This window comes from Gobio gobio (genome assembly GCF_949357685.1).
Source record: "Gobio gobio genome assembly, chromosome: 13".
NCBI lineage: Eukaryota > Metazoa > Chordata > Actinopteri > Cypriniformes > Gobionidae > Gobio > Gobio gobio.
Genome location: NC_137106.1, coordinates 49,465,310 through 49,492,149, shown reverse-complemented (window position 1 = coordinate 49,492,149; position 26,840 = coordinate 49,465,310). Strand labels below are relative to the sequence as shown.

Below are 26,840 nucleotides of genomic sequence, written 5' to 3'. Positions count from 1 at the left end.
CCTGCAATTCAGTTTAGTTCTCCTGGTCAGGATTTGTTGTTGGGTTCTTGTATTGTGCGGTCCACCTCTTACGGTTTTATGGCATTTGTGTCTCTGATTAATTCTTTTGTGAATTACTTTGCAAACCTGTGTTTTTAAAGGTGCTATAAAGTTGCTATTATTATTGTTATTTACAGTTCGTATTATGCTCTGTTCATTACTGTCCTGTCTAAATAAACAGGACATTTGCATTTAAATTTGGGTTATGCAGTGTTTTTAAATTATATTTTAAACTGGGGTGCCTTGAAATTTTATGCACTTTTGAAAGGTGCCCTGACTGAAAAAAGTTTGAGAAAGGCTGGTCTAAGTGGTCGCATAAAAAAATAGTCACACTCAGGACCTTCGGATCAAAAATGGAAATTCGTTTTTTTGTGCATACAATCTACAAATCAGCCAGGATGCAGAAAAAAAGACTCAACAGTGAAGGGGTGAATCTCTAAAACATCAAGAGAGCAAAACAGACCAAAAAACTCTCACACACACACACACACACTTATACACACAAAAACACACGCACACACAAATTAACGCGTGCCATTCCAAAAGCGAATGGTGTTTTTTGTGTGTTTGTGTGAGTTTTTTTGTCTGTTTTGCACTCTTGATGTTTTAGAGATCTTCACTGTTGAGTCCTTTTTTTCTGCATCCTGGCTGATTTGTAGATTGTATGCACAAAAAAACTCTGTATTTTCATATTTTTGCCAATTTCCCATTAATTTCCTATGGGGGTCATTTTTGACCCGAAGGTCCTGAGTGTGACTATTTTTTTTAGGATCACTTAGACTTTTCAAATCCTGTCCCCAGTTTTTTTGGGGTGTTCATATACCAAGTACCAATAAAGTCACCAAGTTTCGGACCATTCCGATGAAGCTACGATTTTTAAAAAATTTTATTTAAAAAAATTTGGGTATAGCGAATAGCTACTCGAATAGCCCCAGAGGGTTAAAGCAGTTTACACCTCCACTTTTTATAGTTTTCCTGTAGATTAATCATTTAGATCCACATACTGATGGAAATCAAATTTCTCCATCAATCTAAAAGGATGAAGATGCTCACCTCAGCTTTAATAGGGAGCGGCCGCTTTCCCAGTTTCCCCAGTAGATGTAACGGGGACAGCATGGCCCCGAGGTTGCAGAGGTCGGCGTATTTCAGGTGTTGGGTTAGTGTGGTGGCAGAAATGCCCACGAGGGGACCCAGACTGGGCAGCGAGCCCGCCGTCACAGAGGGGTCCGGGATCTGTCCGGGCATCACGTCACACACGCCCGTGACCACAGCTAGAGGAAAGACAAGACGGCTGTAAGACAAATAAGTTGGCTATTGTTTTGCAATAAAATGAGTTATCGGTCAAATACAAATTAATATTGTGAATTAAAGAAAAATTCTGATTGAAGCTAGAGTTTGATTACACATCACTACGGCTTTTTTAAAGTCCCTCTATTGTGCTATTTTAATGTTTCCTAATTTTGTTCTGAAGTCTCCTACAATAGATTTACATGCATTCAAGTTAGGTAAAAAGTCACCAGTCATCTGACCAATCAGAGCAGAGTAGACCAATCCCAACAGACTGGGCAATCTGACCAATCAGAGCTGAGTAGACCAATCCCAACAGACTGGGCCATCTGACCAATCAGAGCTGAGTAGACCAATCCCAACAGACTGGGCCATCTGACCAATCAGAGCAGAGTAGACCAATCCCAACAGACTGGGCCATCTGACCAATCAGAGCTGAGTAGACCAATCCCAACAGACTGGGCCATCTGACCAATCAGAGCTGAGTAGACCAATCCCAACAGACTGGGCCATCTGACCAATCAGAGCAGAGTAGACCAATCACAACATACTGGGCCATCTGACCAATCAGAGCAGAGTAGACCAATCCCAACAGACTGGGCCATCTGACCAATCAGAGCAGGGAAGACCAATCACAACAGACTGGGCCATCTGACCAATCAGAGCAGAGTAGACCAATCACAACATACTGGACCATCTGACCAATCAGAGCTGAGTAGACCAATCCCAACAGACTGGGCCATCTGACCAATCAGAGCAGGGAAGACCAATCACAACAGACTGGGCCATCTGACCAATCAGAGCTGAGTAGACCAATCCCAACAGACTGGGCCATCTGACCAATCAGAGCTGAGTAGACCAATCCCAACAGACTGGGCCATCTGACCAATCAGAGCTGAGTAGACCAATCCCAACAGACTGGGCCGTCTGACCAATCAGAGCAGGGAAGACCAATCACAACAGACTGGGCCATCTGACCAATCAGAGCTGAGTAGACCAATCCCAACAGACTGGGCCATCTGACCAATCAGAGCTGAGTAGACCAATCCCAACAGACTGGGCCATCTGACCAATCAGAGCAGGGAAGACCAATCACAACAGACTGGGCCATCTGACCAATCAGAGCTGAGTAGACCAATCACAACAGACTGGGCAATCTGACCAATCAGAGCTGAGTAGACCAATCCCAACAGACTGGGCAATCTGACCAATCAGAGCTGAGTAGACCAATCCCAACAGACTGGGCCATCTGACCAATCAGAGCTGAGTAGACCAATCCCAACAGACTGGGCCATCTGACCAATCAGAGCAGAGTAGACCAATCACAACAGACTGGGCCATCTGACCAATCAGAGCTGAGTAGACCAATCACAACAGACTGGGCCATCTGACCAATCAGAGCTGAGTAGACCAATCCCAACAGACTGGGCAATCTGACCAATCAGAGCTGAGTAGACCAATCCCAACAGACTGGGCAATCTGACCAATCAGAGCTGAGTAGACCAATCCCAACAGACTGGGCAATCTGACCAATCAGAGCTGAGTAGACCAATCCCAACAGACTGGGCAATCTGACCAATCAGAGCTGAGTAGACCAATCCCAACAGACTGGGCAATCTGACCAATCAGAGCTGAGTAGACCAATCACAACAGACTGGGCCATCTGACCAATCAGAGCTGAGTAGACCAATCCCAACAGACTGGGCCATCTGACCAATCAGAGCAGAGTAGACCAATCACAACAGACTGGGCCATCTGACCAATCAGAGCTGAGTAGACCAATCACAACAGACTGGGCCATCTGACCAATCAGAGCTGAGTAGACCAATCCCAACAGACTGGGCAATCTGACCAATCAGAGCTGAGTAGACCAATCCCAACAGACTGGGCAATCTGACCAATCAGAGCTGAGTAGACCAATCCCAACAGACTGGGCCATCTGACCAATCAAAGCAGGGAAGACCAATCACAACAGACTGGGCCATCTGACAAATCAGAGCAGAGTAGACGAATCCCAACAGACTGGGCCATCTGACCAATCAGAGCAGAGTAGACCAATCACAACATACCGGGCCGTCTGACCAATCAGAGCAGAGAAGACCAATCACAACAGACTGGGCCATCTGACCAATCAGAGCAGAGTAGACCAATCCCAACAGACTGGGCAATCTGACCAATCAGAGCTGAGTAGACCAATCACAACAGACTTGGCAATCTGACCAATCAGAGCTGAGTAGACCAATCCCAACAGACTGGGCCATCTGACCAATCAGAGCAGAGTAGACCAATCACAACAGACTGGGCCATCTGACCAATCAGAGCTGAGTAGACCAATCACAACAGACTGGGCCATCTGACCAATCAGAGCAGAGTAGACCAATCACAACAGACTGGGCCATCTGACCAATCAGAGCAGAGTTGACCAATCCCAACAGACTGGGCCATCTGACCAATCAGAGCAGAGTAGACCAATCACAACAGACTGGGCAATCTGACCAATCAGAGCAGAGTAGACCAATCCCAACCGACTGGGCCATCTGACCAATCAGAGCAGAGTAGACCAATCACAACAGACTGGGCTATCTGACCAATCAGAGCAGAGTAGACCAATCCCAACCGACTGGGCCATCTGACCAATCAGAGCTGAGTAGACCAATCCCAACAGACTGGGCCATCTGACCAATCAGAGCAGAGTAGACCAATCACAACAGACTGGGCCATCTGACCAATCAGAGCAGAGTAGACCAATCACAACAGACTGGGCCATCTGACCAATCAGAGCTGAGTAGACCAATCCCAACAGACTGGGCCATCTGACCAATCAGAGCAGAGTAGACCAATCACAACAGACTGGGCCATCTGACCAATCAGAGCAGAGTAGACCAATCACAACAGACTGGGCAATCTGACCAATCAGAGCTGAGTAGACCAATCCCAACCGACTGGGCCATCTGACCAATCAGAGCTGAGTAGACCAATCCCAACCGACTGGGCCATCTGACCAATCAGAGTAGAGTAGACCAATCACAACAGACTGGGCCATCTGACCAATCAGAGCAGAGTAGACCAATCACAACAGACTGGGCCATCTGACCAATCAGAGCAGGGAAGACCAATCACAAACGACTGGGCCATCTGACCAATCAGAACAGGGAAGACCAATCACAACAGACTGGGCCATCTGACCAATCAGAGCAGGGAAGACGAATCACAAAAGACTGGGCCATCTGACCAATCAGAACAGGGAAGACCAATCACAACAGACTGGGCCATCTGACCAATCAGAACAGGGAAGACCAATCACAACAGACTGGGCCATCTGACCAATCCCTGAAGAGTAGACCAATCACAACAGACTGGGCCATCTGACCAATCAGAGCTGAGTAGACCAATCACAACAGACTGGGCAATCTGACCAATCAGAGCTGAGTAGACCAATCACAACAGACTGGACCATCTGACCAATCAGAGCAGAGTAGACCAATCACAACAGACTGGGCCATCTGACCAATCAGAGCAGAGTAGACCAATCACAACAGACTGAGCCGTCTGACCAATCAGAGCAGAGTAGACCAATCACAACAGACTGGGCCATCTGACCAATCAGAGCAGAGTAGACCAATCACAACAGACTGGACCATCTGACCAATCAGAGCAGAGTAGACCAATCACAACAGACTGGGCCATCTGACCAATCACTGAAGAGTAGACCAATCCCAACAGACTGGGCCATCTGACCAATCACTGAAGAGTAGACCAATCACAACAGACTGGACCATTTGACCAATAAGAGCAGAGTAGACCAATAAGAGCAGAGTAGACCAATCACAACAGACTGGACCATCTGACCAATAAGAGCAGAGTAGACCAATAAGAGCAGAGTAGACCAATCCCAACAGACTGGGCCATCTGACCCATAAGAGCAGAGTAGACCAATCACAACAGACTGGACCATCTGACCAATCAGAGCAGAGTAGACCAATCACAACAGACTGGGCCGTCTGACCAATCAGAGCAGAGAAGACCAATCACAACAGACTGGGCCATCTGACCAATCAGAGCAGAGTAGACCAATCACAACATACTGGGCCATCTGACCAATCAGAGCAGAGTAGACAAATCACAACAGACTGGACCATCTGACCAATCAGAGCAGAGTGGACCAATCACAACAGACTGGACCATCTGACCAATCACTGAAGAGTAGACCAATCCCAACAGACTGGGCCATCTGACCAATCAGAGCAGAGTAGACCAATCACAACAGACTGGACCATCTGACCAATCAGAGCAGAGTGGACCAATCACAACAGACTGGACCATCTGACCAATCAGAGCAGAGTAGACCAATCACAACAGACTGGGCCATCTGACCAATCAGAGCAGAGTAGACCAATCACAACAGACTGGACCATCTGACCAATCAGAGCAGAGTGGACCAATCACAACAGACTGGACCATCTGACCAATCAGAGCAGAGTAGACCAATCACAACAGACTGGACCATCTGACCAATCAGAGCAGAGTAGACCAATCACAACAGACTGGACCATCTGACCAATCAGAGCAGAGTAGACCAATCACAACAGACAGGACCATCTGACCAATCAGAGCTGAGTAGACCAATCCCAACAGACTGGGCCATCTGACCAATCAGAGCAGGGAAGACCAATCACAACAGACTGGGCCATCTGACCAATCAGAGCTGAGTAGACCAATCACAACAGACTGGGCAATCTGACCAATCAGAGCAGAGTAGACCAATCACAACAGACTGGACCATCTGACCAATCAGAGCAGAGTAGACCAATCCCAACAGACTGGGCCATCTGACCAATCACTGAAGAGTAGACCAATCCCAACAGACTGGGCCATCTGACCAATCACTGAAGAGTAGACCAATCCCAACAGACTGGGCCATCTGACCAATCACTGAAGAGTAGACCAATCACAACAGACTGGACCATCTGACCAATAAGAGCAGAGTACACCAATCACAACAGACTGGGCCATCTGACCAATCACTGAAGAGTAGACCAATCACAACAGACTGGACCATCTGACCAATCAGAGCAGAGTAGACCAATCCCAACAGACTGGGCCATCTGACCAATAAGAGCAGAGTAGACCAATCACAACAGACTGGACCATCTGATCAATCAGAGCAGAGTAGACCAATCACAACAGACTGGGCCGTCTGACCAATCAGAGCAGAGAAGACCAATCACAACAGACTGGGCCATCTGACCAATCACTGAAGAGTAGACCAATCACAACAGACTGGGCCATCTGACCAATCACTGAAGAGTAGACCAATCCCAACAGACTGGGCCATCTGACCAATCAGAGCAGAGTAGACCAATCACAACATACTGGACCATCTGACCAATCAGAGCAGAGTAGACCAATCACAACAGACTGGACCATCTAACCAATCAGAGCAGAGTAGACCAATCACAACAGACTGGGTCATCTGACCAATCAGAGCTGAGTAGACCAATCACAACAGACTGGACCATCTGACCAATCAGAGCAGAGTAGACCAATCACAACAGACTGGGTCATCTGACCAATCAGAGCAGAGTAGACCAATCACAACAGACTGGACCATCTGACCAATCAGAGCAGAGTGGACCAATCACAACAGACTGGACCATCTGACCAATCAGAGCAGAGTAGACCAATCACAACAGACTGGACCATCTGACCAATCAGAGCAGAGTAGACCAATCACAACAGACTGGGCCATCTGACCAATCAGAGCAGAGTAGACCAATCACAACAGACTGGGCCATCTGACCAATCAGAGCAGAGTAGACCAATCACAACAGACTGGACCATCTGACCAATCAGAGCAGAGTAGACCAATCACAACAGACTGGGCCATCTGACCAATCAGAGCAGAGTAGACCAATCACAACAGACTGGACCATCTGACCAATCAGAGCAGAGTGGACCAATCACAACAGACTGGACCATCTGACCAATCAGAGCAGAGTGGACCAATCACAACAGACTGGACCATCTGACCAATCAGAGCAGAGTAGACCAATCACAACAGACTGGACCATCTGACCAATCAGAGCAGAGTGGACCAATCACAACAGACTGGGCAATCTGACCAATCAGAGCAGAGTAGACCAATCACAACAGACTGGGCCATCTGACCAATCAGAGCAGAGTAGACCAATCACAACAGACTGGGCCATCTGACCAATCAGAGCAGAGTGGACCAATCCCAACAGACTGGGTCATCTGACCAATCAGAGCAGAGTAGACCAATCACAACAGACTGGGCCATCTGACCAATCAGAGCAGAGTAGACCAATCACAACAGACTGGACCATCTGACCAATCAGAGCAGAGTGGACCAATCACAACAGACTGGACCATCTGACCAATCAGAGCAGAGTAGACCAATCACAACAGACTGGACCATCTGACCAATCAGAGCAGAGTGGACCAATCACAACAGACTGGACCATCTGACCAATCAGAGCAGAGTAGACCAATCACAACAGACTGGACCATCTGACCAATCAGAGCAGAGTAGACCAATCACAACAGACTGGGCAATCTGACCAATCAGAGCAGAGTAGACCAATCACAACAGACTGGGCCATCTGACCAATCAGAGCAGAGTGGACCAATCCCAACAGACTGGGTCATCTGACCAATCAGAGCAGAGTAGACCAATCACAACAGACTGGGCCATCTGACCAATCAGAGCAGAGTAGACCAATCACAACAGACTGGACCATCTGACCAATCAGAGCAGAGTAAACCAATCACAACAGACTGGACCATCTGACCAATCAGAGCAGAGTGGACCAATCACAACAGACTGGACCATCTGACCAATCAGAGCAGAGTAGACCAATCACAACAGACTGGACCATCTGACCAATCAGAGCAGAGTAGACCAATCACAACAGACTGGGCCATCTGACCAATCAGAGCAGAGTAGACCAATCACAACAGACTGGGCCATCTGACCAATCAGAGCAGAGTGGACCAATCCCAACAGACTGGGTCATCTGACCAATCAGAGCAGAGTGGACCAATCACAACAGACTGGACCATCTGACCAATCAGAGCAGAGTAAACCAATCACAACAGACTGGACCATCTGACCAATCAGAGCAGAGTGGACCAATCACAACAGACTGGGTCATCTGACCAATCAGAGCAGAGTAGACCAATCACAACAGACTGGACCATCTGACCAATCAGAGCAGAGTAGACCAATCACAACAGACTGGGTCATCTGACCAATCAGAGCAGAGTAGACCAATCACAACAGACTGGACCATCTGACCAATCAGAGCAGAGTGGACCAATCACAACAGACTGGACCATCTGACCAATCAGAGCAGAGTAGACCAATCACAACAGACTGGACCATCTGACCAATCAGAGCAGAGTAGACCAATCACAACAGACTGGGCCATCTGACCAATCAGAGCAGAGTAGACCAATCACAACAGACTGGACCATCTGACCAATCAGAGCAGAGTAGACCAATCACAACAGACTGGGCCATCTGACCAATCAGAGCAGAGTAGACCAATCACAACAGACTGGGCCATCTGACCAATCAGAGCTGAGTAGACCAATCACAACAGACTGGGCCATCTGACCAATCAGAGCAGGGAAGACCAATCACAACAGACTGAACCATCTGACCAATCACTGAAGAGTAGACCAACCACAACAGACTGGGCCATCTGACCAATCAGAGCAGAGTAGACCAATCACAACAGACTGAACCATCTGACCAATCACTGAAGAGTAGACCAATCACAACAGACTGGGCCATCTGACCAATCAGAGCAGAGTAGACCAATCACAACAGACTGAACCATCTGACCAATCACTGAAGAGTAGACCAACCACAACAGACTGGGCCATCTGACCAATCAGAGCAGAGTAGACCAATCACAACAGACTGGGTCATCTGACCAATCAGAGCAGAGTAGACCAATCACAACAGACTGGGTCATCTGACCAATCAGAGCAGAGTAGACCAATCACAACAGACTGGGTCATCTGACCAATCAGAGCAGAGTAGACCAATCACAACAGACTGGGTCATCTGACCAATCAGAGCAGAGTAGACCAATCACAACAGACTGGGTCATCTGACCAATCAGAGCAGAGTAGACCAATCCCAACAGACTGGGTCATCTGACCAATCACTGAAGAGTAGACCAACCACAACAGACTGGGCCATCTGACCAATCAGAGCAGAGTAGACCAATCACAACAGACTGGGTCATCTGACCAATCACTGAAGAGTAGACCAATCACAACAGACTGGGCCATCTGACCAATCAGAGCAGAGTTGGCTCTCGGAAAGGAAATGTTTAAAGATAAAATCCTTTATTGAATTGTTTCAGACACTGTCAGAGAAGTGGTGATGCTGCAGTGTATATTATGAGTAAATAAAACAATTTTTACCTTGAAATTAGCCACCTTTAAAATAGTTTGGGCACTTTAACTAACCAACAGAAATGCTGCATACACATCAGTCTCCAATGATTGTTTTGAACACATGTCCATTGTGCCCGTGCACTGTCTATATTAGATGCCCCATCTCTCTCCACATCTGACACATGTATAGATTACATCCACTTACAGACCCTTGGCAAGAGAAGCTGCTCTTTTCCCCTTTTTTACGAGAGGCACAGAACCAGACCCAGACACATTCTCCTTAAAGCCGTGGAGAGAAGAACTGATCACGCCAGCCAAGATCCGCCCGCTGCCCGAGTTTCCCCCGTCCAAATCTGAGGAGCGTTCTCCATGTCAGCCGAGAGGAATGTGGCCGCAGAGGAACAGGACAATGTCATCGGCCTACACAAGTCCTCCTCCAACACAAAGACCTTTCAGATGTGCATTCTGGAGCTTAAGACACACTGTTTTTAAGGAAACATTCTCACAGCCTGTTCTTCCATCCTCACCGAGAGATGAACTGCAGAAAGTGACCAACAGGAATGAGCTTCTTGAGGAAACATCCTCACTATGACACAAGAAGTCACTGCCACATGTGAACCACTGAATGGCACACACACACACACACACGACTGGGACTCAGAGGAAGGTCATTAGTCTTTGCTCAGGCTAGATATCATTGCTCATACTGAACATTAGTCATTTAAAGGAACACGCCTACTTTCTGTGACTTTATCTTATTCACCCTATTCCCCAGAGTAAGAGAAGTCCATACACACCATTCTCATCTCCGCCAGCCTAGCTTAGCACAAAGACTGGAGGTAAACGGCTCCAGCTAACCTAGCTTAGCACAAAGACTGGAGGTAAATGGCTCCAGCTAGCCTAGCTTAGCACAAAGACTGGAGGTAAACTGCTCCAGCTAGCCTAGCTTAGCACAAAGACTGGAGGTAAATGGCTCCAGCTAGCCTACTGCTCAATAAGTGACAAAATAACGCCAACATTTTCCTATTTACATGTTGTGATGTGTGTAGTTACATTGTGTGCTAAGACCGACGGAAAATTAAAAGTTGTGATTTTCTAGGAACTATTCTCTCATTCCTGCGTAATAATTAAGGAACTTTGAGCCGTCCCATGAGTGCAGCGGCGCAATGATATTACACAGCACCTGAAAATAGTCCCAGCGCTCTCTGTGTGAGCCGGTTGTCACGTTGGTTATGTTGACGGAAGTTAACCTATTATCAGGCGCTGTGTAATATCATTGTGCCGCTGCACCGATGGGACAGCTCAAAGTTCCTTAATTATTACGCAGGAATGAGAGAATAGTTCCTAGAAAATCACAACTTTTGATTTTCTGTCAGTCTTAGTACACGATGTAACTACACACATCACAACACGTAAATATGAAAATGTTGGCGTTATTTTGTCACTTATTGAGCAGTAGGCTAGCTGGAGCCATTTACCTCCAGTCTTTGTGCTAAGCTAGGCTAGCTGGAGCCGTTTACCTCCAGTCTTTGTGCTAAGCTAGGCTAGCTGGAGCCATTTACCTCCAGTCTTTGTGCTAAGCTAGGCTAGCTGGAGCCATTTACCTCCAGTCTTTGTGCTAAGCTAGGCTAGCTGGAGCCGTTTACCTCCAGTATTTGTGCTAAGCTAGGCTAGCTGTGGGTGCGTCAGACAGAGTTATGGTATGGAGATGAGAATGGTGTGTATGGACTTATCTAACTCTGGGGGATACGGTGAATAAGATAAAGACCCCAAAAAGCCCAAAACCCCAAGTAGGCTACTAACTTAAAGGGGTACTTCACTGCTGGAAAGATGAATGTGTATTTAAATTGGGTCATTTATGTAGTAGAAATGTGAAATAATTTTAGAAGTTTTGATAGTAATAAAATCATTTTGTTCAGTTAGAGAACCGACACTACAGTTAAAACATGTCTGCTCACTATTCACAGGTTACTTTTGATATGAAACAAAGTCTTTCAAACTTTGAAATGGTCATTTTTTAAAGAAATGTAAACCACAAATAGCGTTTTGTGGCTCTTTAATGTCTCAGTGCCTCAGTTAAAGCTGCTTGTGAACCGATCATCTCTTCCTTCTAGTTCATTGATAAGCATGAAATAAACATGAATGAACACTAAAAGAAATGTTGTTTCAACCACGGAAAGACGTCAGCACACACCGTTTTTCCAAGTTCAAGTCCACCAATGTTAATCTACTATCTCCTGACTGCTTTGTCAGACAAAACGGTAGATTCGGCGATGTGATTGGTCAGATCGCCTGTCAATCAAACTTGTGGTCGAAGGGTGAATTCATTGAGAACACTCGCGTTGCTCCGACCGCCCCGTTATGAATGTTCATGCGGCCGTCTGTGTCTTACATTGAGGTGGACAAAGTACACAACTCTATTACTTGAGTACAAGTAAAAGTACTACTGGTCAAATATTACTCCGTTACAAGTGAAAGTTCTAAAAACTTAAGTATCAAAAGTAATTTTATGTCAATGCATTATTGTATTATCGTTGCTTTGTTGTATAAATGCACTCTGTGCCATCATGGTGGCTTAAGCCAGTCAGTGATGCTCCATCCGACATGCTAGCATACGACTATCTTAAAGGGGTCATGAACTGGCTTTTTAAATTTTTTTATGCTGTTGTCTGAGGTCAACTTATGACGTTTGCGTGGTTTTTACATTCAGAAACATCATAATGAATAAGTAATAGGCTATTTTCTGCCCTGGTTTTGAGGCTCTCTGAAGAAACGCTCGGTTTTGATGGGCGTGCCGCACTGAAGACTTGGAAGTAAACACCCACGGCTAGGATTGGATAATATTAGCATATTTAATGAGCTTCAGCTCCTCTCAGTACATGTGGGGATTGTTTTGAAAGCTTGTGGGGAAACGCTCACAGGACTCGCAAAATATCTTTATCAAACAAAGACAATGATTTATCTCTCATCCACCAGCGATTGATTGGAATGTTATTTTTTTATTACTTGGCCGGCCTGATCGGGCCAAAATAACCACGACCCGTACACACACACACACACGCGCGCAAGAAAGGAATGTTATTTCACTTTTTAAGATAGCCCGTTGGCAGGCCGGCGATACGTTTTTGTAGCCCGTATGAAAAACACACCTTTGCGAGCTGGCTTTACAAGTTCAAGTCTGATCACGTATGAACCAATAACAGCTTCTCCAGCTTGTGACAGCGTGCTAAGGTATGTAATCATTAGATATCAAACGATCTGTAACAATGCAATACTAACACATATAAAAACATGTTTTACTCACATTAGTGTGTTGCACCGTTCCTGTCGGATCCAGAAGGCACAGCATTGGTTTTAATCTCAAAATGTCTGCAAATCCAGTCTCAACCTGTGTCTTGTTTACAATCAATTGATTCCGCTGTGAAATGAAGCGAACAAACGCAATGTCTTACGCATGTGAGCTGGAACCGGGATGATTATTGCTCGCGATCTGTTTAGCCCCACGAGAAGTATGATAATTAAAATATACAACCGGGTTTCTACTGATACAAAGCTTAATGCTAAATCGCTGAAGTTACCCTTTAAGCACTCTGCTCAGAGATCATCCAAATGATGTGGTTTGCTTTTACTTTTTTAAGAGACTTTTGCCAGGCGGACAATATAAATTGAGAAAATATATCCCTTTGTAGGAGGAACCCGATTTTATGATAAACACAAATGTCGCCATTTTGTGAACATCGTGGATAAACTAGAACGGGTAAACATGAGGAAGCCAGACGATACGATTTTCTCGTTTTTAATCGATCTTCACTTTGATGAAGCGAGTTCTTTTAGTTCATGCTGTTTTCATTTGTGAACAAAACTTAACTTTGTAGCGCCTCTCATCCAAGCTTTGTGCTTTGTTACTTTTGATAAGAAACAAAGTTTCAGCTTTCAAGTACTGTCACAAAAATATGGCTTTGGCGCTCTTTAGGCTGTGTGTCCACATTTATAGCCAGCTGAAAACTTCTGAAAATCTTGTTATTGCTATCTGATTTCACATGACCACTGCAGACCGGGAACACCCACAAGAGCTGCAGTTTTGGAGATGCTCTGACCCAGTCGTCTAGCCGTCACAATCTGGCCCTTGTCAAACTCGCTCAAATCCTTACGCCTGCCCATTTTTCCTGCTTCTAACACATCAACTCTGAGGACAAAATGTTCACTTGCTGCCTAATATATCCCACCCACTAACAGGTGATGAAGAGATCATCAGTGTTATTCACTTCACCTGTCAGAGTAATAATGTTATGCCTGATCTGTGTATGCTCTACCTGTATTACATATCCATAATTTAACCTGTTGTCTTCATCATTCAATGTATATGTTTGAATAAATCTGACAACAAGGAACTCACATCATAATCAAACGTGCCGTCCTCAAACTACGCATTTGTTTTGAACAGGCGACCTCTAGTGGACGGAAAAGTTACATAGTGCACCTTTAAAGTTAAAAACTGGACATTGTGAACATTTATGTGTTTATCCTTTTATCACTACAAAATATCAGACAGACATGGAGGTGGGATATTTAGTTTTTGCCAGAAAGTAACCATCAAACAAAGAACACACCTTTGCAACTGCCCAGAAAACCCCTGATACATAACTAAATCCGTCTGCAATAATCAGGGACATTTTCAAATGTGATCAAGCGTTCATACTCCGCAGGCTCTCAGGAGGTGTGTGAGGTGTGCCGTCTTTCTGTCTACACAACCACAGACTCAATCAACACAAGCCATCGCACTAAAAGCCCCAATGGAAAAATGGAAAAAAATCTCTGAAACTTCTAGCTCACTTCCAAATAAAACTTCATACCAACCAGTCAAGACAAGTATGTATTGAGGGAATGACAGCATGAAGGATTTGGAAAAATAAACAGAATACAACACTGTTCTCTTTGTTTAGATTTTGACTGGAAAGTTGTATAGAGCGCAGTAATTCAGAGCTGAGAGCGCCGTGCACACTCCCGCTCTCTCCGCGGTGACCGTTACCACATGTTATATTAACATTCAGCTCCATTATCACAGATAATGTTTCATCTAATTGATCGATTGGCCAGTTCTTCAGTAAATATCCAAGTAATGCTGTCTAACACTGCAGAAAAGGATGTAAAATGCCACAGATGTGACTTGTTGATTATGTTGTTTGCTCGAGTATAATATGGACAACAAGCTAAATAAATACAGTAATCCATCTATGTGTTAAATTCAGCCCAACCAAGCTGACACAACACAACTACGTCTATTAAAACCATGAATGAAAGTGACTTTAGGAGTTCATTTTTAATATGAGAAGGGGGAATTGAGAAATCACATTTTTTTGTTATGATTCTGAACAAACAACTACAAATAACATAATTTACTTGAGGTCTATTCAAAAATGTTCCATTGAAAATGTATTTATAATGAATGGTTCAATGACTCACTCATTCTAGGTGTGTTCGTGCTACTTTGATGTCACACACCGTTCAGTCTGCGCAGCGCTGCATCAAGTCAAACACACCTAAACACTTCTCTGTTTCATCACTGGATGAATCTGCATTTTTGAATGAATCTCTTGAGTGAATGATTCAGTGACTCACTCTTAAAAACTTAACTTGTTTCATCACTAGATGAATCTGCGTTTTTGAACGAATCTCTTGAGTAAATGATTCAGTGACTCACTCATAAAAACTTCTCTGTTTCATCACTGGATGAATCAGTGTTTTTGAACCAATCTCTTGAGTGAATGATTCAATGACTCACTCATAAAGATTCTCTGTTCCATTACTAGATGAATCAGTGGTTTTGAATGAATCAGTGACTCACTCATAAAAACTTCTCTGTTTCATCACTGGATGAATCAGTGTTTTTGAACCAATCTCTTGAGTGAATGATTCAATGACTCACTCATAAAGATTCTCTGTTCCATTACTAGATGAATCAGTGGTTTTGAATGAATCAGTGACTCACTCATAAAAACTTCTCTGTTTCATTACTGGATGAATCAGCATTTTTGAACAAATCTCTTGAGTGAATGATTCAATGACTCATTTATAAAGACTTCACTTGTTTCATTACTGGATTGATCAGCATTTTTGAAAAAATCTCTTGAGTGAATGATTCAATGACTCACTCATAAAGACTTCACTTGTTTCATTACAGGATGAATCAGCATTTTTGAATGAATCTCTTGGGTGAATGATTCATTGACTCACTTATAAAAACGTATTTGTTTCATTACTGGATGGAACAGTGTTTTTAAACAAATCTCTTTAGTGAATGATTCAATGACTCACTCGTAAAAACTTATCTGTGCCTGCATCTCAATGTACATATTATTCATCCTAAATAGTATGTGACATTAGTAATATTCAGTACTTTTTTAGGGCGGATTGGGTGGATAGTATGCACATTGGGATGCAGGGTTAGGGTGTGTTTCTGTATTTGGTTGTGTTGTGAGTATTTGCAGTGTGTTTCTGTATTTGGTTGTGTTGTGAGTATTTGCAGTGTATTTCTGTATTTGGTTGTGTTGTGATTATTTGCAGTGTGTTTCTGTATTCGGTTGAGTTGTGAGTATTTACAGTGTGTTTCTGTATTTGGTTGTGTTGTGAGCATTTGCAGTGTGTTTCTGTTTTTGATTGGGTTGTGAGTATTTACAGTGTGTTTCTGTATTTGGTTGTGTTGTGAGTATTTACTGCGTGTTTCTGTATTTGGTTGAGTTGTGAGTATTTGCAGTGTGTTTCTGTATTTGGTTGTGTTGTGAGTATTTACAGCGTGTTTCTGTATTTGGTTGTGTTGTGATTATTTGCAGTGTGTTTCTGTATTTGGTTGCGTTGTGATTATTTGCAGTGTGTTTCTGTATTTGGTTGCGTTGTGAGTATTTGCAGTGTGTTTCTGTATTTGGTTGTGTTGTGATTATTTGCAGTGTGTTTCTGTATTTGGTTGCGTTGTGAGTATTTGCAGTGTGTTTCTGTATTTGGTTGTGTTGTGAGTATTTACAGCGTGTTTCTGTATTTGGTTGTGTTGTGATTATTTGCAGTGTGTTTCTGTATTTGGTTGCGTTGTGATTATTTGCAGTGTGTTTCTGTATTTGGTTGCGTTGTGAGTATTTGCAGTGTGTTTCTGTATTTGGTTGTGTTGTGAGTATTTGCAGTGTGTTTCTGTATTTGGTTGTGTTGTGAGTATTTACAGCGTGTTTCTGTATTTGGTTGTGTTGTGATTATTTGCAGTGTGTTTCTGTATTTGGTTGCGTTGTGAGTATTTGCAGTGTGTTTATGTATTTGGTTGTGTTGTGAGTATTTGCATTGTGTTTCTGTATTTGGTTGCGTTGTGAGTATTTGCAGTGTGTTTCTGTATTTGGTTGTGTTGTGATTATTTGCAGTGTGTTTCTGTATTTGGTTGCGTTGTGATTATTTGCAGTGTGTTTCTGTATTTGGTTGCGTTGTGAGTATTTGCAGTGTGTTTCTGTATTTGGTTGCGTTGTGAGTATATGCAGTGTGTTTATGTATTTGGTTGTGTTGTGAGTATTTACAGCGTGTTTCTGTATTTGGTTGTGATTATTTGCAGTGTGTTTCTGTATTTGGTTGCGTTGTGAGTATTTGCAGTGTTTCTGTATTTGGTTGCGTTGTGAGTATTTACAGCGTGTTTCTGTATTTGGTTGCGTTGTGAGTATTTACAGCGTGTTTCTGTATTTGGTTGTGTTGTGATTATTTGCAGTGTGTTTCTGTATTCGGTTGAGTTGTGAGTATTTACAGTGTGTTTCTGTATTTGGTTGTGTTGTGAGCATTTGCAGTGTGTTTCTGTTTTTGATTGGGTTGTGAGTATTTACAGTGTGTTTCTGTATTTGGTTGTGTTGTGAGTATTTACTGCGTGTTTCTGTATTTGGTTGAGTTGTGAGTATTTGCAGTGTGTTTCTGTATTTGGTTGTGTTGTGAGTATTTACAGCGTGTTTCTGTATTTGGTTGTGTTGTGATTATTTGCAGTGTGTTTCTGTATTTGGTTGCGTTGTGATTATTTGCAGTGTGTTTCTGTATTTGGTTGCGTTGTGAGTATTTGCAGTGTGTTTCTGTATTTGGTTGTGTTGTGAGTATTTGCAGTGTGTTTCTGTATTTGGTTGTGTTGTGAGTATTTACAGCGTGTTTCTGTATTTGGTTGCGTTGTGAGTATTTGCAGTGTGTTTATGTATTTGGTTGTGTTGTGAGTATTTGCAGTGTGTTTCTGTATTTGGTTGCGTTGTGAGTATTTGCAGTGTGTTTCTGTATTTGGTTGTGTTGTGATTATTTGCAGTGTGTTTCTGTATTTGGTTGCGTTGTGATTATTTGCAGTGTGTTTCTGTATTTGGTTGCGTTGTGAGTATTTGCAGTGTGTTTCTGTATTTGGTTGCGTTGTGAGTATATGCAGTGTGTTTATGTATTTGGTTGTGTTGTGAGTATTTACAGCGTGTTTCTGTATTTGGTTGTGATTATTTGCAGTGTGTTTCTGTATTTGGTTGCGTTGTGAGTATTTGCAGTGTTTCTGTATTTGGTTGCGTTGTGAGTATTTACAGCGTGTTTCTGTATTTGGTTGCGTTGTGAGTATTTGCAGTGTGTTTCTGTATTTGGTTGCGTTGTGAGTATTTACAGCGTGTTTCTGTATTTGGTTGTGTTGTGATTATTTGCATTGTGTTTCTGTATTTGGTTGTGTTGTGAGTATTTGCATTGTGTTTCTGTATTTGGTTGTGTTGTGAGTATTTGCAGTGTGTGTCTGTATTTGGTTGTGTTGTGAGAATGTGCAGTGTGTTTCTGTATTTGGTTGTGTTGTGATTATTTGCAGTGTGTTTCTGTATTTGGTTGCGTTGTGAACTTTTGCAGTGTGTTTCTGTATTTGGTTGTGTTGTGATTATTTGCAGTGTGTTTCTGTATTTGGTTGCGTTGTGATTATTTGCAGTGTGTTTCTGTATTTGGTTGCGTTGTGAGTATTTGCAGTGTTTCTGTATTTGCTTGCGTTGTGAGTATTTACAGTGTTTCTGTATTTGCTTGCGTTGTGAGTATTTGCAGTGTGTTTCTGTGTTTGGTTGCGTTGTGAGTATTTGCAGTGTGTTTCTGTATTTGGTTGTGTTGTGATTATTTGCAGTGTGTTTCTGTATTTGGTTGCGTTGTGATTATTTGCAGTGTGTTTCTGTATTTGGTTGCGTTGTGATTATTTGCAGTGTGTTTCTGTATTTGGTTGTGTTGTGAGTATATGCAGTGTGTTTCTGTATTTGGTTGAGTTGTGAGTATTTACAGCGTGTTTCTGTATTTGGTTGTGATTATTTACAGCGTGTTTCTGTATTTGGTTGCGTTGTGAGTATTTGCAGTGTTTCTGTATTTGCTTGCGTTGTGAGTATTTGCAGTGTGTTTCTGTGTTTGGTTGCGTTGTGAGTATTTGCAGTGTGTTTCTGTATTTGGTTGTGTTGTGAGTATTTGCAGTGTGTTTCTGTATTTGGTTGCGTTGTGAGTATTTGCAGTGTGTTTCTGTATTTGGTTGTGTTGTGATTATTTGCAGTGTGTTTCTGTATTTGGTTGCGTTGTGAGTATTTGCAGTGTGTTTCTGTATTTGGTTGTGTTCTGATTATTTGCAGTGTGTTTCTGTATTTGGTTGCGTTGTGAGTATTTGCAGTGTGTTTCTGTATTTGGTTGTGTTGTGAGTATTTACAGCGTGTTTCTGTATTTGGTTGTGATTATTTGCAGTGTGTTTCTGTATTTGGTTGCGTTGTGAGTATTTGCAGTGTTTCTGTATTTGGTTGCGTTGTGAGTATTTACAGTGTTTCTGTATTTGGTTGCGTTGTGATTATTTACAGTGTGTTTCTGTATTTGGTTGTGTTGTGATTATTTGCATTGTGTTTCTGTATTTGGTTGTGTTGTGAGTATTTGCATTGTGTTTCTGTATTTGGTTGTGTTGTGAGTATTTGCAGTGTGTGTCTGTATTTGGTTGTGTTGTGATTATTTACAGTGTGTTTCTGTATTTGGTTGTGTTGTGATTATTTGCATTGTGTTTCTGTATTTGGTTGTGTTGTGATTATTTGCATTGTGTTTCTGTATTTGGTTGTGTTGTGAGTATTTGCATTGTGTTTCTGTATTTGGTTGTGTTGTGAGTATTTGCATTGTGTTTCTGTATTTGGTTGTGTTGTGAGTATTTGCAGTGTGTTTCTGTATTTGGTTGTGTTGTGATTATTTGCAGTGTGTTTCTGTATTTGGTTGCGTTGTGAACTTTTGCAGTGTGTTTCTGTATTTGGTTGTGTTGTGATTATTTGCAGTGTGTTTCTGTATTTGGTTGTGTTGTGAGTATTTGCATTGTGTTTCTGTATTTGGTTGTGTTGTGAGTATTTGCATTGTGTTTCTGTATTTGGTTGTGTTGTGAGTATTTGCAGTGTGTTTCTGTATTTGGTTGTGTTGTGATTATTTGCAGTGTGTTTCTGTATTTGGTTGCGTTGTGAACTTTTGCAGTGTGTTTCTGTATTTGGTTGTGTTGTGATTATTTGCAGTGTGTTTCTGTATTTGGTTGCGTTGTGATTATTTGCAGTGTGTTTCTGTATTTGGTTGCGTTGTGAGTATTTGCAGTGTGTTTCTGTATTTGGTTGCGTTGTGAACTTTTGCAGTGTGTTTCTGTATTTGGTTGTGTTGTGATTATTTGCAGTGTGTTTCTGTATTTGGTTGCGTTGTGATTATTTGCAGTGTGTTTCTGTATTTGGTTGCGTTGTGATTATTTGCAGTGTGTTTCTGTATTTGGTTGCGTTGTGAGTATTTGCAGTGTTTCTGTATTTGCTTGCGTTGTGAGTATTTGCAGTGTGTTTCTGTATTTGGTTGTGTTGTGAGTATTTGCAGTGTGTTTCTGTATTTGGTTGCGTTGTGAGTATTTGCAGTGTGTTTCTGTATTTGGTTGTGTTGTGATTATTTGTAATGTGTTTCTGTATTTGGTTGCGTTGTGAGTATTTGCAGTGTGTTTCTGTATTTGGTTGTGTTGTGATTATTTGCAGTGTGTTTCTGTATTTGGTTGCGTTGTGAGTATTTGCAGTGTGTTTCTGTATTTGGTTGCGTTGTGAGTATTTGCAGTGTGTTTCTGTATTTGGTTGTGTTGTGATTATTTGTAATGTGTTTCTGTATTTGGTTGCGTTGCGAGTATTTGCAGTGTGTTTCTGTATTTGGTTGTGTTGTGATTATTTGTAATGTGTTTCTGTATTTGGTTGCGTTGTGAGTATTTGCAGTGTGTGTTGTCCAACTGATGAAGATGTTTTTTCTATTTGCATATGTTTTCTTCAGTTGCAGAGCGTTGAGCTCTCTCAGCCACCGTACTTCTGCCTATAACAGTGTTCAAATTTACCATTTATGAGGTTCCATTTAGTCCAGTGCGGTAAAGCTTAAAGGAACACGCCACTTTTTTTGAAAATAGGCTCATTTTCCGTCTCCCCTAGAGTTAAACAGTTGAGTTTTACCGTTTTTGAATCCATTCAGTCGATCTCCGGGTCTGGCGGTAGCACTTTTAGCATAGCTTAGCATAGACCATTGAATCTGATTAGACCGTTAGCATCTCGCTCAAAAATTACCAAAGAGTTTCGATATTTTTCCTGTTTAAAACTTGACTCTTCTGTAGTTACATCATGTGCTAAGACCGACGGAAAATGAAACGTTTTCTAGGCCGATATGGCTAGGAACTATACTCTCATTCCTGCGTAATAATGATATAACACAGCGCCTGAAAATAGGCTAACTTCCACATGACAACCTGCTTACACAGAGAGCACTGGGGACTATTTTCAGGCGCAGTGTAATATCGAAAAATATCGAAACTCTTTGGTCATTTTTGAGCGAGATGCTAGCGGTCTAATCAGATTCAATGAATGGATTAAAAAAATGGTAAAACTCAACTGTTTAACTCTAGGGGAGACGGAAAATGAGCCTATTTTTAAAAATAGTGGTGTGTTCCTTTAAGAGAAAAAAAATCTGAGTGATTTTTCCCTGTTTCTAACTATAAAGTGACGGAAATTTAATCCTAACCCAACACTTCAAAACACTAAGTACCTTTTTCAATCATACATTTTTAAAGTGTAAATAGTTTTTTTAACGTGTGTTAAACTGTGTTTTAAATAAACCCTGAAATACTAACCACATTTCTGCATGGAAAGAAGAGTGTGTTTTCAGAGACAGCAGATTTCAGATATACCACTCTCCTGAATCTTCACATTTGATTATGTAAATTGTAGTATGGGTACATTTAGATCGTTTTACAGGGCTCATGCATCATAATGCACATATATATTTGCATGGAGTTACTGTTGATCCTCGCAGAGCTGTGTGTCATAATCAACGCTCCTGGATCCGCACAGGTCAGTGTCATTTCGTTGCATTATGCATTATGCATGCAGTTATAATAGCACTGTTATGCAATGAGAAACAGTTTCACACATTGCTTCCAGATTTGATCGCCCACTTCTTTTGGAGTGGAAGTGAAACCCTCTCCCGAACAGCTGAAAATGCTTGCTGGGCACCGATGATCTAAGAGTTCATTTAACTTCACTGTGATGTAACGTGCAAATGTTTGCGGTACTTAAGTTTCAGATCATGTTTTAAATAAACCGAGGCTTGTTTGATGGACATCCAGCTGACACATGAGAACTGCACACCCAAAGATGAACCAAGCTTGCATTTGAAAAAGTTAGCACACACGTTTCACTGAATACGAGCTTAATGCCTTGTGTGTGACACCGGACAATACAGATAAATAATAAGGCACAGATGATCAAAATATGAATGTGCATTTGCACCACGCCCTACAGTGACTCAATGATCTCAAAACGGAAGTTTCTCTTGTGTAACATACTTCAGCTTACAGCGGTCTGTCCCATCATCGCGATTTATTGGGAACGTTCCCTAAATAGGCTACAACTAGAGATGGACATGGCTGGGAGAAATGCATTCAAATCTGGAAATAATGAGAGTTGCATTTAACGCATGCATCCACAGCAACAGCATCCATTGCTGTTATTCGAATACATATGCACGGTGCTGATTTTTTATTTTTTTTTGCAATGCACTGCATTTCTGTGCTTGCATGCACTCGGGCTGTGTGTCAAACCCGAGCGCGTTCCCTACATAGGCATCGCTTTTGCGCATCACAGGCGATGCCCGAGAATCCTGCTGCGCGCGCGCCTCCGATGCGCAAAAAAAAACGCGCTCGGTCTAGGCGGCTCTGCGCGCTTTGAGACACAGCCACGGGGAAAAATGGACTCGAAGCCCGTGCAAAAGTTGTCAAAGTTGGCCTCTTACCTGACTTTGGTCTCGAGGTGAGCGAGTGGAGTCCCTTGGTGACGTCAGCCGGAGGTCGCGAGTAGATCTTGAAGAGCGGGAATCGTTGCATCAGCTCGAGTCTCGAGCGCTGATCCCTGATCGGGAAGAGCGAGGAATGCGGAAGTCAGACGTCAGCAGGGAGGATGAGAAATGAACTGCAGGGAAAACACACATGGAGAAGAGCGGAGAAGTGAGGAGCAGACTCGCTCCACCCCTTGGAAACCAGAAAACAAACATTCCGTTCACCGTCAGCGCTTTGCATGCCCTCAGGAGCGCTTTTGATCAGTGGAAACCCCATCCAGAAGGGTCCCCGTATTTTTTTAATGGATATATGAATATGAATGGTCTTAACCAGAACAGAACAGAGTGCATACACACACACACACACACAGTAGATTAGCATAACCCTGCAATCCCGGAGGCTGCAGTTTCAGGACTGCATAGTTTTTTTTTTATTTATGTACTGGCACCTTGTACTTCTCCTAACAAACCCATATAACCCTAATAATAACACAATAACCTAATTTGTTTAAAGATATTGTCCATGTTTGGTTTTTAAATTCATTTTTCTGGAAATGTTATGGGGAACATTCTCCAAACTAACAGAGAACGTTAGGATGTTTGTTCTGGGAACGTTCTGGCAACCAAAAACGAATGTTCCCAGAACGTTCTGAAACAAAAAATGGTTAATTCTGCGCATTGGTAGCCTAATCCTCTTGAAAATGTTCAGTCATTTGAGTATGAGTTCAGGTTCTGAATCTGTTGTGTGACCAGCTTAGCAATAAACTTATGTGTGTTTATCATTCATAATAATTATTTGCCAAGTGCAAAGAAGAAGACAAGACATGCCAAAATGGCTGGGAGTGTCAGATCAACTGCAGCAATGAGTAATTAAACACATTTTAAGATGATTTTAGGCAAAAAGGCTGAAAAATGCATTGTAGTCTATGGGAATTTCATTATAGCGCCACCAAGAGGCACAATCCCACCATTTTTTATGTGTCCTCGGAGTGAGCCCATACATGTGTGTGTCAATTTTGGTGAAAATACAGAACAGAAGTATGAAGTAAAATGATGTAAAAAATGACTGACACCTGACTTTGATTGGATTTTACTCCCCCTTACTATCAATATTTTGACATTTGGGTATTAGCGAATAGCTATCGACCTATGTTTCCGAACTTTTGACGCTGATTTCGTCTCGATTAGACTAGCGGTTTCAAAGATATCAGCTAATGTTTTTTAAACGCTAAATTACAACGCTGCACAAACCATACGCCGAAACCTGGCAAGTTTGGTATCGTTAGTCTAAGGAGATGAGTCTCGTGAAAATAAGTCAACCACACCCAAAGTTATAAGCGTATGATAAAATAATTATCCACTAGGTGGCGCTGTTTAGAAACTTCTCAGGCTCCTTCAGGGCATCGTGTTGATGACCCATACCGAGTTTCGTAACAATCCCTTCATGTGTTCATAAAATACAGCATTTTAAAATGGCCAATATGGTAAAATTGGATTTTACCCTGGATATGAGACGACTCGGCATGCCGTCCCGAATCTAACGAGACCACTTTTATTATTTTTGGACAAACCCATCAGAAGTTATAAGCAAAAATAGCCATTTTTCGTATCTCCGGACCAGTAGGTGGCGCTGTACCGAAACGCTGCAGGTTGCCTCAGGTCATGCTTGTGATGACATGTCCCAAGTTTGGTTTGAATACGATAAAGCGTTGCGGAGATACAGCCTTAAGTGTATTTCCGCAACCGCTACGTAAAATTTGTTTGCGCGTTGTTTGCAAACGGTCGTACAGATCAACTTGAATTCCATAACTTTTTGTCGGCATGGTCTGAAGATGATCTGGTTAAATTTTCGTGAAAATCTGAGCAGCGGCCTTGGAGGAGTTCGAAAAAGTAGGAATCGAAATCAGATCGCTTGATCCAAGGAATCGTTTCTATTTGTTTCTGGCCCTTAGGGTTAAAAAGTTATTAGCATAAACATTAGTGAAAATTTAGACAGGTGGTGGCGCTAGAGGGATAGACCCTTTTCACATATCCGGGTTTCTCAGAGCGGAAGTCGTAATAGTTGGGTTAAATGTTATAAATGTGAATGAGAGAATAAATTAAATGTTTTTCTGTGTCCTCACATAGCAAAAGAAAAACGCCACAGTAGTGATTTCACAACTTTCAAAAAGAGGGAAAAAATAGAGTGAGATTGATAACGGCAGTGAAAAGAGAGAAATCTGTTCATTTTTACCATCACTCCCATAGACGCTATTACTAAACACCCTCACAGCAGCGGTCACTTTTTTATTGTAATTTGATGCAAAAGTAATAAAATACAAAGTATTAGTGTTATAAATGTTCATATATATTTTTTAAAATGAAAATACAAAAAACGCTGCAGGATTTACGATATTGATGACCGTTAAAACGCGTCATCACAGTCTGTGAAAAGGGTCTATTGAGTTGGAGACTTGGAGACCAAATTTGCTATGGTGACAGCTCAGACTGTCCTCTATGAGTGTGCCAAATTTCACAACTTTTTACAATACGCTTCTATGCCATAGACTCCCATGGCGGAAGAATAATAATAATAATAGGAACGCTAACGGTTTCAATAGGTGCCTACGCAACTTCAGTGCTTGGCCCCTAATAACACATTTAAATAAAATGACAACCAGGGCTTGACCTTAACACCCACCAAATGTGTGTGTATTTCAGCAGTCACTCCTACTAGCCACTTCATGGTTGAATTTAATATTTAATATATACATTTTTTCAATTGTAGTCTTTTAACCCTGTGGTCCTCTTCGTTCACACTCGGCTTCTTCACGGTCAAAAGTGACTGTAAAATATAATTTTTTCCCCCCCAGGAAATCCAATGTAATTTATTTTTGTTCAATAAAATCTTTTTATTATTATTTAAAATTTTGAGGGGATTTTATTGCTATGCAATATTTATATAATTTTATTAGCTTTTTCCCCCATTGAAAATAATTCACAGTTTTTTTCTAATATATTTCTTTTGTTATTTTTCAATTAAAGCAGTATTCCATGTTAAAATAGAGTCAAGGCATTTCAAATCCAAAGTTTTGAAGGTAGATTAGTGCCGTCTGGTGGGAGTACGAAAATAAAAACATACGGTGTAAACACTGTATGCCTGTATAGTTCAATATAACGTGGCTTATAAATTCTCTGGTGGTTTTTAGAAATAAATACTTATTTTTATTAAGTTATGGAATTGGACATACTTATGCTGCGTTCACACCTAACGTGAATAGAGCGTCAGGAGCGAGTGATTTCAATGTTGACGCGCATCTGGAGGTTCTGCGGCGATTCCCCCTCGTTCGCGCGAATGACGCAAATTGAGTGTTCATTCAAGCACCCGAGTTGAAAAATCTGAACTTTGGCGTCCATTCGCGCCACGTTAACCAATCAGGAGCCTGCTCGCTGCTGTCACGTGGTGAAGTGACGTGATGAGAAACCCTGCATAATTAAAAAATTCTACTATTGTGTCACAAAATGTAGTCTTAAGACTTTTTCAGGTGAGAATGTAGTTGTTTAAAGCTTAAATATGTGGTTTATTTATAAAGGGAGCTCCTCTCTGAACATGTGATCTGGTGTGTGTGGAGTTGAACATGTGATCTGGTGTGTGTGGAGTGGAACATGTGATCTGGTGTGTGTGGAGTTGAACATGTGATCTGGTGTGTGTAGAGTTGAACATGTGATCTGCTGTGTGTGGAGTTGAACATGTGATCTGG

At 42.2% G+C, this 26,840-nt stretch overlaps 1 protein-coding gene across 1 annotated transcript in view; it reads right to left on the bottom strand.

Moving 5' to 3' along the window:
- Positions 1-23,193, bottom strand: part of jdp2a (Jun dimerization protein 2a) — a 31,487-nt gene extending 8,294 nt beyond the window's left edge. The window contains exons 1-2 of the mRNA XM_079833929.1: positions 23,059-23,193; positions 1,093-1,310 (exon numbers count right to left, since the gene is read on the bottom strand). Coding sequence (XP_079690055.1) covers positions 1,093-1,310; positions 23,059-23,149 — 309 coding nt within the window. The 5' untranslated portion in view covers positions 23,150-23,193. The remainder of the gene's footprint in view (positions 1-1,092; positions 1,311-23,058) is intronic.
- Positions 23,194-26,840: the final 3,647 nt, after the last annotated feature.